The 15,414-nt window shown below is 43.3% G+C and overlaps 1 protein-coding gene across 4 annotated transcripts in view; it reads left to right on the forward strand.

Moving 5' to 3' along the window:
* celsr1a (cadherin EGF LAG seven-pass G-type receptor 1a) overlaps positions 1–15,414 on the forward strand; it is an 86,175-nt gene that overhangs the window by 26,580 nt on the left and 44,181 nt on the right. For all 4 annotated transcript variants that reach the window (XM_069164884.1, XM_069164887.1, XM_069164885.1 and 1 more), the window contains exons 2-4: positions 8,897–9,252; positions 9,396–9,684; positions 13,497–13,719. In XM_069164884.1, coding sequence (XP_069020985.1) covers positions 8,897–9,252; positions 9,396–9,684; positions 13,497–13,719 — 868 coding nt within the window. The remainder of the gene's footprint in view (positions 1–8,896; positions 9,253–9,395; positions 9,685–13,496; positions 13,720–15,414) is intronic.

Here is a 15,414-nt window from a genome sequence, read left to right on the forward strand (position 1 = left end):
TTTAATCACTTAACTACATTGATTGTGTTTTGTGCTGGGCCTGAATTCAAAATGCATTTGAATAGATCCAGTGTAGACACAGAGTTCATTTTGTAAAACACTTCCTCAGTCTAAATTTTAAGACTCTAAGAAGACGTGTCCTCGCCCGAAATTTAACTGCCAAAATGGGTAACTCGCCTCCTGCTGGGCATGTGCAGAGGACACACAAGCCAGTCAGTCACACAGAGCGAGCATAGACAAAACGGTATATCAGTTTTCGAAGAGTTACCAGCGATAATGGGGAAAGCATTACGCTTGTTGCTGTGTTTGTCTTTTTCTTCCTCTCCCCAATTTATTTCAAGAAAACAGTGAAATGCAGATCTACTGCCAGCATCTGTTTTCATGGGTGAAAAATGCTAAACCTATCGCTAGGGGCCAAAACAGATGAAAGAAATGTGTTTTACGAATTTACCCAGCCTTCTGTGGACACGCTCTGAGATGGGACTGTAGTTGCTGCTGTTGTTTTACATTGTGAATTGCTACACAGTAGTAAGAGCAGAAGTGGTGTAAACAGATACTGTGATTATAACAGTCCTGCACTGGATGTAGTGCTGTTGTCTGTCTGAACACGGGCTAAAACGGAGTCCAACACTGTTTGCAATGGGTTCGTTCCAACCAATCTGACCAATCTGCAAACTGTGGGGCTGGTTTAGAACTGCATGGTTTATTCATGGTTTCGTAAATCTGTAAAAAAAAAATAAGTGGGAAAACTGGAAAGCTGCTTTCGTATGCGAGATGTACATTTGTGTTCTGGAGCCCTAAAGTTCAGTGTGTTACTGAGCTGTCGTCCCACCTGTTTACCCTCCGTTTGATTGGCCCAGTCACTGATCCCCGTTCAGTCAGTGTGTCTGCGTGTAATCCCACCTGTTCTCCGGCTGTGGTCGGGATGTTATCCTTCTGACAGCTCCAGCACCCACCCACCCAACACCCGGACCTCACCCATGTTCCTCCTCCTCCCTCCACCACTCAGTCCTGGGGGTGAAAGGAATCTTTTGTGTGCCTGCTGCCACTTTTTTCTTCTATGAAAGCTTAAGGGGAAAATTGGAAAGAGAGAGCTAATCCTAGAGTGGCTACTAGAGTGAGAGGGGGATGAAGAGGAGGAGGAGAAGAAGAAGAGGAGGAGGGGAGGTTGGTGTTTGCCCCCCCCCCCCCCCCCCTCCCTGAGAGCTTCAGGTGCTGTGGGGAAATTAGACTGCAACAGCTGAGTGTGTGTGTGTGTGCGTGTGTGTGTGCGTGTGCGTAAGTGTGTGTGTGTATAGGCTTGATGATATATGGTCACACATGCACACAGTTTGCTGCTCTGCCGCGACAGTCAATCAGCTCCCCGCATTAGAAGATGGACACCGCTTTCTCCCTGTAGTTCCTTATCGCTGTTTTCATTCCCCTACATCTTCCTCATGCTGCTTATGACACACAGTATATCAAAGTTTTCCTCCCTTCAGCTCACCGTCTCTCTGTCCATAGCTTTCCCTTCCTTTTCCCCCCCCCGAGGTTTCACCCCTTGTCTTCGCTGCCCACCAGTCCACACGTCCATCAACTTTATCTCCACGTGTCTGGGAGAGTGTTCAAAGCTTCGCCTCTGTCTTCGACACTTTGATCAGACGTCGAGATGGGCATACCTGAGGGGAAAAAATATGGCCGACAGCTTGTGGAAGGAGATGAGAGGGGCTTTCGCTGAGTGCTTCCAGATATGACTGAATGTACTAACACACACACACGCACATAAACCCACAAGCAGGCCAGTGACAGCAGATAGAAGCGCTCCGGTGCTGAGTGTAGGCTGACAGAGGTTAGACTCTGCGCTGAAGGGCACAACTGTGGCTCTGTCGCTTCTCGTACAAAACTGGGGCGATAACGAAGTCTACTTGGCTGTGACTCTACGCTGTGTTATTCCTCCAGAAATCATTTGTCCAAATTTCACACCTTTGATGTGAAAATGTTGTTTTGAGATTTTCGGGAGGTGAAATGCAGTCTGGTCTTATAGATTTCCTTCTTGGAACCCATAAATCTCTTTGTCTGTATCTGTTGACCTGCTGCTTCTGACATTCCTGTGGTCAATCATCTACCCTTGGTTAGCCTATGTTTGCATTTGAAACCACCACTGTGTTGTGGTTAAAACTAACCCATTAAAACACATACTTGGTGATAGGAATGCCACACTGTGATGCTGAATGCTAATATTTCCAAAAAAAATAAAGAAAACTAATTTAAACTGTTGTTTTCACACGTCGGCGTTTGTTTGGTTACCAAAAAACAAGATATAATGTGATAGTTAGTTCACTTTCGAGGTGCACGAAGCCAGTGCTTTTCCTTCTTTATAATGGTCTGTAGCTTCATATTTGGCAGACAGATATGAGAATGTTATTGATATCTTCATGTAACTCTCAATCAGAAAACGTACTCTCAAAAATGCATTAGAAATGTATTTTTATTGGTCGAGCACTGCAGTTGGCCAAAAGTCCCATAAAGTCTAAAATATGTGTTAATTGGTTTCACTTATTATTAATATTTGTAAACAGTCCAGGAGATCTAATTTTAAATAATTTCCCATCATTCATCTGGATCGTAAAATATGACTCCTATGTCTGTGTTAATGCACCTTTTCCCACATAATGGCTGGCTGTTGCTAACTGAACCATAAGTCTTTGCTAATTTGAGGAGAATTTAGATGAGAGACGGGAAAAAATAAAATAAAAATAAAAGTGTTTTTGTTCTCCTGGTTATGACTCCCCTACGAGAATTTCTCTCAACATACGGTGATTATAAGCCTCTGATATTATAATATTTCCCATCTGTCAGGGCTGAATAGCACCTGCCCTGTATGTTAAATATATACTTTCAAACAGCATGCATAATCAAAATTTGTTGACGTTTCGTTATCTGATTTGAATAATAAGCAAATGTGAGCAGCGTGTAAGTGGATTAGATGGCGGCACCTGCTGCAGCAGAAAGCAGCAATGAGTGACGCTTTTCTTCTGGATTTTTTTTTTTTTTTTTTTAAAGGGAGGATAAAAATGGATCACTTTATTTAGTTGCCATAACGGTCATTTACAGAAAGGTTAGCAGACACCATAAACAGTGTGTTATTGTATGATTCCTACTTTGATGCAAAAGTTTCGAATCATTGTCAATCACAGACAGAAAGTAGAACTTCTAATGGATGCTTTTTGCTGCTGTAAAAAAGCAGGTTGTCATGAACTCTCTACTTTTACACAAGTTTGGGAATATTGACTTTTTTCAAATTTCATAAACAACATTTCTGGCTACACTCATCAACTCAATTGAGTCCCAGTCGGAGAGGAACTCCTTTCCTATTCTTAGCTGTACTTCGCCGCTCTCCAGTCCGAGAGACATTTCTCCCCCATTTCCTGCTCTCACTAATGTCTTTTGCGTCTTCTGATTAATGGTGCTTTGATTGAGATACTACGGTGTTATTTTTTTTGTGGATTGCTTTCTGCATACAGGATGTCTGTCAGTGTGTCTGCAGGCTGCTGATATGTGATATGATGTTGGCACTGGTTCGCCATGAGAGAGAGAGAGGGAAAAATAGAGGAAAGGAGAGGTGACTTGGCATCTTGTTGGAGTCCGAGCAGAACAGTTGCAGTTACTGTTGGGGTCAAAGCTTCCTTTGAGGAAAAATAAAATGTTTTGATGGCTCAAGAAGAAATAGGCGAGAGCTGAGAAGACAAGCACAAAAGATGAGAGAGATGACTGAACTCAGCTCAGGGCAGTTGAAAGTTATTGTTCTGGGCTGATTTAATGGGTTGGAATGAGAGAAGAAAAGAGAAAAGACAGATTGAGGAATGTTATTCAAATAGTCTGTGTGTTAGATCACCCCTGATGTCAAGCTTTGTGTTCGTTTGCCCCTCCTGATAGGCCGAAGGTGTTCAGGTGTGTCCAAGAAGGAGGGGCTATCGCTTGAATTTCTGCCCACTGATTGGCTGGAAGCCACTCAGGTTACATGCTTTGTATTGATTCAAAAATTTGAAATCTTTTCTTCTAAACTGGAGGCGGAGGGAGAGAGAGAGAGGGGAGAAAGTGAAAAGGAGGAGAGAATTTCCTGCTGCTCTCCGGGATTTGAAAGCACCTGACTGGAGTTTTCATTGGCTGCTCGGCTGTAAAATGTTTAACTACGCTGTAAAATGTTTTGCAGGGTAAAAAAAAATAAAAATAAAAAAAATAGAATGGAGAGAATATTTTACAATGCGCTGGCGGATAGGCTTCCTGCTTTTATAATGGCGGCCTCCCTTGTGGTTGTAACATTTTAAGCTCCCAATTACTATTCTCTTTAGTCACGATAAATGTCAACAGGATGGAATTAAGGAATTAACAGCTGAGCATAGGCTACTGAAAAGAAGAAGATTTTCTAAGCAAAACTGAGTTTGTTGATCCATTTAACAAAAAACAAAAAAAACTCCAGAAAGTGTAAATTTCTAGGATAGGTCGACAAATGAAAAGGGGAATGAAATAAAAGTGATATTTTTGTTATCAGAGAAGAATGCAGAGCCTGGATTTTACCTTTCAGCTGGAGCTGCATGTGCCAGGCGGACAGTGTGTCTCTGTGGTTGGCCCTGTCACCTCTCTGAAACCTGCCAGAGCTACAAATGTCCTGTTTGTTTTAGGTTGTTTTACTGACCGTCCCTCTCACTAACTGACCAAACCCTGCTGGTGATTTAACACTGTGGAGTTGGAGAGGAGGGGAGGGGGGGGGTTGACCACGACCACCAGAGTTGAAATGGGTTGACATGCATCTACAAGCCGATACAAAGTGATCTCAAACGGACAGATCCAAACTCTTGTATTTCCAGAGATTATTATACTCTCAACAATGCTGCTATTCTGTATGTAAACTGACAGTGAAACTGTGTGTCAGATTTTGGCCCACAAGCTGCGATTTGACAACCACAGGGCTTTGCATTCAGACACACACATTGTTTACGTGTGTACATACACATTTGTGTGTTGTTAAAAGCTGTTTTGTGCCTGTCACTCACAGGGACAGCTGGCCACAGTGTGTGTCAACAATCCGAGCTGTGCGCGACGACCTCAGTGTGTGTGTGTGTGTGTGTGTGTGTGTGTGTGTGTGTGTGTGTGTGTGTGTGTGTGTGTGTGTGTGTGTGGTCATTTGTCCTTATGCAAAAACACAAGTGTGTCACTGGTGTGGCTTGCTTCACAGCTCATTAACAGCTCTTATCACCTCTGCAGCCCTCACAACCTGCAATGCAGGCCTCTAAATGTGTGGCCCATTGATACGTCTTCCCTGGTTTTGTCAATAATTGATACAACCTCACATCACTAAAAACAGACAGTTTATTTAAGGATTACAATCACTCCAAGCTATCTAATTCAAATAAATGTGTTTGGCACTTTGTAAAGCTTATTTATTGGTGATATAAATGCTACGAGTGACTCATAATGTGCCGTAAACATGCACACGCGTGCCCGCCCACGGGGAAGCACTATGTATTCCTGCCAGATTTGCACCATGCATGTGTAAACATTTGACGGCGCTGGTACTCTTTGCGGCCTGCAGCTAAGACTACCTAGCTGCCGACAAAATGGCAAAAACGTACGTAGACGTTCCCCCTTTCTTACGACAGTAAGTGAGTAGTCCAGCCCAAGTCATCGAGATATAAAAACACTGATTGTAAAAAGATGTTTTACTAAAATCACATGATCAATAAAAAAAAAAAATTACGGAAATATGATGACAAAAGGCCACTGAGAGGATTGTTCTTTGTCCGTTTAAGATCACACATTCTGTTTGGGCTACTAGCGAATACAAAGTTCATATTTAGATATTGCTGGAAGGCTGCGTAGAACTCAGGATGAGATATAGCTTAATCCAAAAAGCGAAATAAAAAAAAATAACTAACATTTGGAAGGGATCGGACAATGTTGGAAAAGGTGTTGAAATATTTAGGCAGCTAATTGAGAGCAGGGGATGTGTGTAGTTAATAAATAATTTACACGATACTTTTGAAGTGTGCAGCGCCGCAGCTTTGATGCTCCCAACCTGTTTTCACTTCGAGGGTGATCTACTAAATCTCTCTGGTATGAAGTCCTGATAAACCCCTGTGTGTGTGTGTGTGTGTGTGTGTGTGTGTGTGTGTGTGTGTGTGTGTGTGTGTGTGATGGCATTTGCTCACACAGAATGTTTTTTTCCACGGCGTCTGGCCGTGAGACGCCCTTTCCACGGTCTAGCCCATCCTCTCCATGTGTGTGCGATCCCATGCTAGCAGCTGGTGGGCTCTATAAATAGTGTGGGTTGGGATGTCCCTGGAAAGAGAAAAGAAACAAACAACTTTGTCGTGTAGGACGAGAATATTAATTCTGCAATTATTTCTTTGTGTGGGTCAGAGAATCGTTTTCTCGCCTTCCCGTAGTGGTATTTAAAAGCTGCCACGTCAAACTGTTTAGATTATAATCGGCGTTGCATGATTGAATAGCCAATGCGACGTGAATGGGATATTCTCTCGTATTTTTCTGCCTCATAACGTCTACTTCACATCTTTCCACAATCCTTTCCGTCTTGGTTTGTCATTTTTGGCTCCAGCACCGGGCTCCTACAGCGGTCTGTGGTCTCATTGATTTTTCACAACGCTGTTTCCCCCTCCAGTCTGTGCCAAGAGAGTCCCAACTGTCCACTACCCTCCCGCTTTGGGAAACTAATAATATAGATAATTATTTGCACGTATCGGCGGGCCACCATGCAAGTGCAGAGATGTTGAAGTCCCACGTCAGTCAGTGTCTAAATGACTCTTAGCATCACTTTGGGTGTGAAAGGGGAATTTATTAATATAAACTAAATTGTGTGTGTGTGTGTGTGTGTGTGTGTGTGTGTGTGTGTGTGTGTGTGTGTGTGTGTATGTGTGTGCGTGCGTTGCATGGGGCTACACTGTTGGTGTCAGGACCTACTTGATGATGACACGTTGCACAACTGCTGTAATGGTTTGATTTGGCATCGAGTGCGTGTGAAAAACATCAAGCCATAAAATGTCATTTCTACGTGTACGGTATAATTTGTCTGCCATACTGTACGGAGTCGATGCAGGATGTGTGTATTCAAGGGTGCCACGGGACGGATCTCTGGCAGCGGGTGGGATATCGTCGACCTCCCCGTCACACAGGGAGGGACAGGTGCGAAGAGCTTCGGAGAAATTAACACGGTAGCCAACAGAAACTGTCTCGTGAGTGTTGAATGAGCATCTCCATTCCACCACATTGCAGCAGCCCCGTACACCACAGCTGCTGCTTAATGTCACTGCGCTGCAGAGTGACTGCATTTGTGCGCGTGTAGTTTGATTTACGTCCACCGCAGCCCCGAAGTAGCAGCAGCTCGTCTGCACAAAACTAATTTACCTTCATGTTGCCTCCCATTGTGAGTTATTCGTCCTTTATGCAGTTGGAGTTGACCTTCATGGCTGGTTAGCAGTTAGCCAGAGGCTGGCATGATGAACCTGCTTGTCCCACACCCTGCTCTGACTGACTGTCACACTTTGTTTGTGTGTGTTTGTGAGGAGAGTTTAGGGTCCTGAGAAATGGCCTCGTCCAGTGACAGGGCACCTGTGGCCAAACCTCACCATGACTCTTTCACCCCTGCACCCACACAAGACACACTTGGGAACATGTATATGACACGCTCATGTGATCAGTATGGTGCAGCAAAGCAGTGCAACATGACCCATCTCGCTGCGACGCTTCAACAGTATTACCCCCCCCCCCCGCCAATTTCATCTGGCCTCACCACCTGTTGTCAGCTGTATTTCACTCAGCTTGTGTCCTCTGCAGCCTATAGCCGTCTGTTTCCCTCCATCTGCACCAGAGCTGTGCCAGAAGAAGGTATGAGAGCAGATCCAAACCCCCCCTGAGGGCAGAAATCCTAGACTGATCTAATTACTCCCAGTCGAGGCTTGAATCAGATCAAATCTACACCGACTGGCAACTACTTCATTCAGTCTAGCGGCAAAAGTGTTACACTGTAAACAAGTCAGGCTGTCAAGCTGCAGAGTGGAGAGGGTAGACGAGATGGGACTGAGTCCAACCAACCAACGTGGCTTTAGGCTGTACACAGCAAAGACTTAGAGCATACTTTTAGCATTAACTCCATACAGGCCCGAAACAGCCACTGAGTTCAAACGGCTTTCTAAAGTACTACACCCGCTATATTAGAAGTTCATTATTGGAGCTTCTTTTCTGCTTCCTTTTGTAGGTTTCCAGTTTGAGAAACATTCAGGAGTCATCCAGTTTTCAACCAACTAATGAAATCTGCCAGTGATGGTTGTCATTTTATCTGACTAAAAATAAAAGGTCTGCTTTTGTCCGTCTGTTGTTTCAAAAATTAAGAATAGCTGGGAGTTTTTTTTTTTCCAATGAGAAATGTGGGATATAAATATGTCTAACATAATATTTTTAAGTGAAATTACTACAATATTGTTCTACATGTCCACTATTATTTTTTTTATAGGGACAGGTGTGTCTTATTTTGAAATGGCATTTTTTGAAAGACACTTTTTAACTTTTTGATTGTTACTCTTGGAAATTTCTCAACTAGTTTTGACCTACAAGTGTGTGATGTGATTGGCTGCAGTATGTATGACCTTCTTCTTTATTGTTGATATGTCGTGTATCCCATAAAGCATTCGCTTTATTTTGGCCTCATGTCTAAGGACACAAGCCTTAATTTAGGTCCATTTGATCTTTTCGCCAACTATGACTGAGTACTCCGTGGGCTGCATAGTTGCTTAAATAGACGGGGTTTTTTTCTTCCTTTGAACCTTTCTCTTTTCCTTCCATATGTGGCTGCCTGCAAGTCAAAGTGCATGAAACTCAAATATCTGCTCCATCTTTCTTCCAGATGGCCTCCATACTGTCGTTGCCCTCTGCACGCTGCGTGTTACCATCATCACTGACGACATGCTGACCAACAGCATCACGGTGCGTCTGGAGAACATGTCCCAGGAGCGCTTCCTCTCTCCCCTGCTCAGCCTCTTCCTCGAGGGCGTGGCCGCCGTGCTCGCCACCAAACGGGAAGCCGTGTTTGTGTTCAACATCCAAAACGACACGGACGTGCAAGGCTCCATCCTCAATGTAACTTTTTCTGCGATGCATCCCGGAGGCGCCCCGGGTAAAGGCACGTTCTTCCCCTCTGAGGAGCTGCAGGAGCAGATCTACCTCAACAGGACTCTGCTCAGGCTCATATCCTCGCAGGAGGTAACACACACACACACACACACACACACACACACACACACACACACACACACACACACGTGTGCATACGGACACGTATACACAGTCGCAGCATTTTAGATCAGTTGGTATGGTATTAATGCAGAATGTCTTCTTCTCTGCAGGTGCTTCCGTTCGACGATAACATCTGCCTGCGGGAGCCTTGTGAGAACTACATGAAGTGTGTGTCAGTGCTGAAGTTTGACAGCTCCCCTCCCTTCATCGCCTCTGACACGGTTCTGTTTCGGCCCATCCACCCGATCAACGGGCTTCGCTGCCGCTGTCCGGTCGGCTTCACCGGAGATTACTGCGAGACCGAGATCGACCTCTGCTATTCAGGGCCGTGCAAGAACAACGGAAGGTGCCGCAGCCGAGAGGGAGGATACACCTGCGAGTGCCTGGAGGACTTCACGGGTGAGTTAGCAACATGTTAAAAAGATATGTGGGAAGACTCTGTAAGTACCAACAATTATTTTCATTATTTTTAAACCATTTTCTGTGCCAAAAATATAGTGCTTCACCCAAATTATATTTATGGGATTAGTGGTCATGTGAATAAAAGCAAAACAGGAAGATATTTTCAAAAGAAAACCATCTAAGCATGTGCGGGGGCTCGTATTTTTTTCTGACAATGGTTTAAACGACTTGAACAAAACTGCCAAACCGCACTGACGGGTTGTAAAAGCTCTCATCGCCTATGGTTGTAGCTTGAGGTCGACCCCAGTTCAAGAAGGGAAAACATGCTGCAGGTATAGCCACCTGCACACACACAAATGCAGTATAGTAGATTTATTGCTGTAAAGAGGTGTATGGAATGCTGACCGGTCAAACCAGATTCGTCTCACATCCCATTCAACTCATTTCCCAAAGCCACGTTTGCTTAAAATTCAGAATAATTGCACTAACACGTTGAGGCAATACAACGTTTTCACGCACTCCCGTTAAATTTGCACGCTGTAATTCTTTATGGTTTCTTTACAACTTGTAGATAACATTTCAAATCCATTGCTTGAAAATGTTGACCCTTGATCTTTGAGAAAAAGACGATGGGAAACAGGTTTTGGGGTCAAAAAAAGATTATTGGCAGGTTCACAAATTTCCTGTTAACCCTCATAAATCAGTGAAACAAAGTGTTGACACATTATCCTGACATAAAAATCAGTGAGTACTTTGATTTACAGCTGCTCTAATCAATATTTTCAATTTAACCATGGGAACATGACAATGTGTACTGTGAAAAAAAAAAAAAAAAATCACTTTCAGTAACAAATCCAGATAATCATGACCTGTCGCTACAGGCCTCCTCACCACGACAGAGCATGATAACATGTCTCAGCTCATTTTATTGTGATGTTCTACTACACAACTTTACTTTTTTGGTTGATTCTCACCACCATGATCAGGCAGCAGGCAGTTTTTCCGACAAAAATGTCCAGAACTGAATTGCAGACAAACAAAGCTAGCAGTTAGCTCGTATACAAATCAGAGGATTTAGCTGCTAAAGAGTTATATATTTTCCTGAGGAGTTGGTGGAGACCAAAGCAGATCTAAAAGACATCATAGCAATGTGACAGGAAATGTATCAATGTGCGAGCAAAAAGCAGCAAGAAGCCAACTAGCGAGCAGCTATGGATGTAAACAATGTGAGGTGGGATTACCAGAACCCTCACGATCCGAAATTATAATGACATAATATTGTCCCGATACTTAAATCACAATACAATATTGTTGCAATTTTAAACATTTTGCAATATGCTGAGGTTTGCAATAACATATATTGCAATATATTGAGATTTAATACCCTTTTTTTTTTTTTTTAACTGAAATTGTTTTATTTAGTTGGTTCATCTCATTTCAGAAATTTCTTTGGCAGCAAAATGAGATTTTCAAGCAGACTGACTAAAAACCTGTCGTAACCATTGCATCCACCTGACAATTTTTGTTTATTTGTTTATAAGATAAAACATTGATACTTAGCGTATTGATACAATACTGCCACCCAAAAATCACAATACCATGCTGTATCAATGTTTTCATCCACCTCTACAATACCGATTTGTAAATATTCCAAAAAAGGGCAGTGAGAGTGTTTCAGCGGAACATAATACGACACTTGGTCTGGCTCCAAGGATACATATGAAATGTAAACATCGGTCTGTTTGTTGACATTAAAACTACGATACTTCGAGCATTAATTTTAAGAAAAGCTAAATGTTTTTCTGAGTAGGCGAGTTATGGTAACTCTGCACACCATTCATGTAGTAGACAAACTATGGGAAAACTTGGAAGCTTTCACTGTTCCCATTGAAATCACTTTGCAAAATATTTCCTGATGTCAGTGATCTTCCTCTCATACTTCCTAACTCGTACATCTGATACTGACTGTCTCCGCTCCTCTTTCTATCCCTAATAGAGCCTAGACGGCCTCTGACAGCCCTCATCCCAGCTCTCCCTCCGTCTCTCCCAACACTCTCTTTCGCTTCCTTTATCTTTTCTGATGTAATTACCTGATTATACCTGCCTTTGTCACTCACAGAGCTTCTCGCCTCCTTCTCCGACTGCCCATGTCCATCTTCTCCACTCACCCATCATACTTCCCTTACCTACATCTCGGTGTCCCCGCTTTGAAGGTCACAGTTCAACTCCCATAGTCAGGGCCTATCAGGGACCATTATGGGGCTGATGACAGCGGGGGCCCTGTTCTGTCCTCCTTAGGTTTCCTACATTACAGGGAAACAGATCCTTATAATTTTCCCTCGGAAAAAAGGATTATGCTGAGGAGAGAAGGGCCATTAGGTGGTTCCAAGCTGTGGTGTTGGGCGTCTGTGTGTGCGCCCTGGACGGAGAGATCTTGTCTGCACAGCAGGTTGACACACAACACTGCATGGGACACGGAGGCACCTTTCGCAAATGATATTACAGCCAAAAAAAAAAAAAAAAAGTCTGTTGGTGTATTAGTAGAGGAATTTAAATGAGCAGAGCCAGGAAGCCAGCGAGCTGATTCTGGACAGAGCTCGAGCCACATGGTCATTTAGGAGGAATTTTCCCTGCTGGGGCTCAGGGCTGTAACAAAACTAAATAAGATAATGTAATATAATAAATTTGATATCTACACGCAGCTCCAGTTAGGCAGTTATGGAAACACCCAGTCCACCTTTGAAACAGCTGCAGCATGGATACAAATTACCTCGTAACTAATGAGCCAATCAAAAGCCTCCTGGTTAATCTGGTTTGTCAGTTTGTCTGGGAATTGTTTTGACCCTGCCTACCCAACAAGAGACCAAGCACAACAACATACAGATGGACAGACTAACAGATCTCACCTTTTTCATCAGAGGTCATTGATGCTGCTGGTCAGTCATTTGATGGACCTGTCTGGTACATATTTCATGCTCCTGAGGATAATTGTCCAGGCATAGTAGATGTGACATTTCCCTCTTGTCTTCTTTCCAACATGAGTTCTGATGCAACAATTGCACATCAGTAAATAAAAAGTCAATACAAAAATACATTTAGTTTTGGAATATATCCTTGAATATTTAATTTAACTATTATTCCAGGAGATGTTGGACAGTATTCATTTAAGAGTGGATTTTTCCTCTAACTTCTTAAACCCCAAGCTTGAAAGGTGCTAAGAAGGATTTAACTGATCTGCTATTATCTGATCTTTGTCCAGTTTAAAAGCATTAACATCAGTTTATCTGCAGATTGGATTTATTGGATGAATGTTTGAGGCGTTATTCCCTGCCTATGCTTTTCCTTTTTTTCTATTTCTATTTCTTTTCTGTCTTTCTCCCTTTCCATGCTCCTTACTTTTCTTTATCTCTTATCCACGCTCTTCTCTCTAAATATGGCCAAATTACCTCGTGGTTAAGACCTGTGTTTCCCTAGAAAAAGCCTAAACAGGATTTTGTCTGTGCTGCTAATGTTTAAATGAACTGATGTTTTACAAGGACCTTTCAGAACATTGAGTTCATACTATTTAATGTGCAGACTCAGTCGGAGAAGTAACGTGAGTAACGTGCCTCAGAGGAGATAAAATAATGTCAAATTTATGATATGATGACACTGTTGTCATCCACGTTGCATTGTATGGAAACAACTTACATGCAGACAACAGTGCTGTCATAAAAGGGTTTAAGGATGTCACCCTTTCAATAAATAAAATAGATGCAACGCAACTCAGAAATTGGTATTTTACAAAATGCCCTCTTCTTTTCATGTAGGCGAGCATTGTGAGCTCAATGCATACTCGGGTCGGTGTGTACCCGATGTGTGTAAGAACGGCGGCACGTGTGTCAACCGGCTGGCGGGTGGTTTCATGTGCCAGTGTCCAACAGCGGAGTACGAGAAGCCCTACTGTGAGATGACCACCCGCAGCTTCCCTGGACAGTCCTTCATCACCTTCAGGGGCCTCCGGCAAAGGTTCCACTTCACCGTCTCCTTCACGTGAGTACTTTCTTACTTTTCTTCCTTCTTTTCATTAATTTCTTCTCGACTCCTTTCACTAACAATTAACATCAACTGTCAAAACAAAATGTCCTACGTTCTAGTCTTAGTTTCTCAAGGTCCGAGCTTCCCAAGGTCATAAGTTCCCAGGGTCCTATGTTTACCAGTTCAACCCCAGCCACAATAGCCCTTGTGAGCAAATACCAACTTCGGGAACATATTTTTCACGTCTCCATTATTCTCTATCAGAGCTGGGGAACACAGGAGTGACCTCGCTAATGGGTAAAAAAAAAAAAAAAGCTAATCTTGGCTCCATGGTTTAACACACTGTCTCTGAAGGACTTTTTATTGTTTCCAACTAACTTATTAAAAAAAAGAAAAAAAAACACTTACAAAAAAGGCTCTTGAGGAAGCACTTGATGGTCACATACATGGCACTGACTCATTGGAAAAGCCCTAGTTAAGCTACGTAGCCAATTTTGCTCATAATTGCTGCACAGAAAGTCAAAGGGAAAAAGATACTCTTGAAAAATGGAATAGCCTGAGAGAATTCATTACTCATATAAAGTGTGTAGTATCTGTCACCGAATTCAAGGAATACATCTCCATTTTAAGAGTATGCTGAAGATGTACTAAATTGAAACCCTCACAGCGCAGCAGCAGCAGCAGTACGTGATTATGATACTTGTAGCGGTGTCTGTAGCAAATGATAATTTAAACACAGTTGAGTTCAGGGAGCTAAAGTGTGTCAGCTGGGGCGTGCCGCGACATGCACACACATGCACACACTTTTCCCATTGTGTCTCAGTTCCCTCCTCTGAATACGCACACACTCATACAGGAATAAAGAAGACAGGACACACACACCACATCTTAATGAGGTGTGCTTCTCACACTCTCAAACAAACTGAAACCACTGGAGGAAAACTAACCCTGGTTCAGCAAGTTTGCAGCACTCGCGGTAAATATTATGACCAGAAAAACTTTCATCGCCTGTAATAGGTAAGATAAGTGTGATGGCGCGAGTTCATCGACAGCGTGGCGGTGAGAAAGGTTTGCAGTGCGGTGAAAACAGGAAAGGCTGTGTGATGTTTCCCTTATCACTGTTTGGCTACAGCCATCCTGACTTCCTGCCCTCCTGGCCTCACTGGCATCTGCCGGCTGACTCCTCCGCCCTCACCTTACACTCCAGACACACACAAACAGCTATAGATCCGAACTTTGTACCCTGGTAGAACACGCGCGCACGCACGCACGCACACACGCACGCACACACACACACACACACACACACACACACACACACACACACACACACACACACACACACACACACACACACGCTGGCTCGTTTACCAGGTCTTTGTCCCTCTCTCCATACGTGGACACACTCGTGCATCATCTAAGGCAGGGGGACTGTTTCCTCTCTGCGGCCCGCCGGCTTTAACATCCTGCGTTTACTTTCCAAGTGACTTTTCCTCAAGAGCTTCTCGGGTTCTTTTCATCATAAAGCTATCTGCAAGGTCTTCAACCCTTTGAGTCCCGGTCTGTTTGAGTTGGATAGGTGCTCAGCAACGAGACAGGAAACATGAGCTTAGAGCCGAGAGAGAACACTGGAATTCACTCAACCTTTGCTGTGACACATATCTGAATGTTGATTGATTTAACGTGTTGCTCCTATTGAAATAAAACATT

The sequence above is a fragment of the Embiotoca jacksoni genome, unplaced genomic scaffold (genome assembly GCF_022577435.1).
Source record: "Embiotoca jacksoni isolate LCO1_2020_lvr unplaced genomic scaffold, fEmbJac1.0.p SCAF_32, whole genome shotgun sequence".
Taxonomy (NCBI): Eukaryota; Metazoa; Chordata; class Actinopteri; family Embiotocidae; genus Embiotoca; species Embiotoca jacksoni.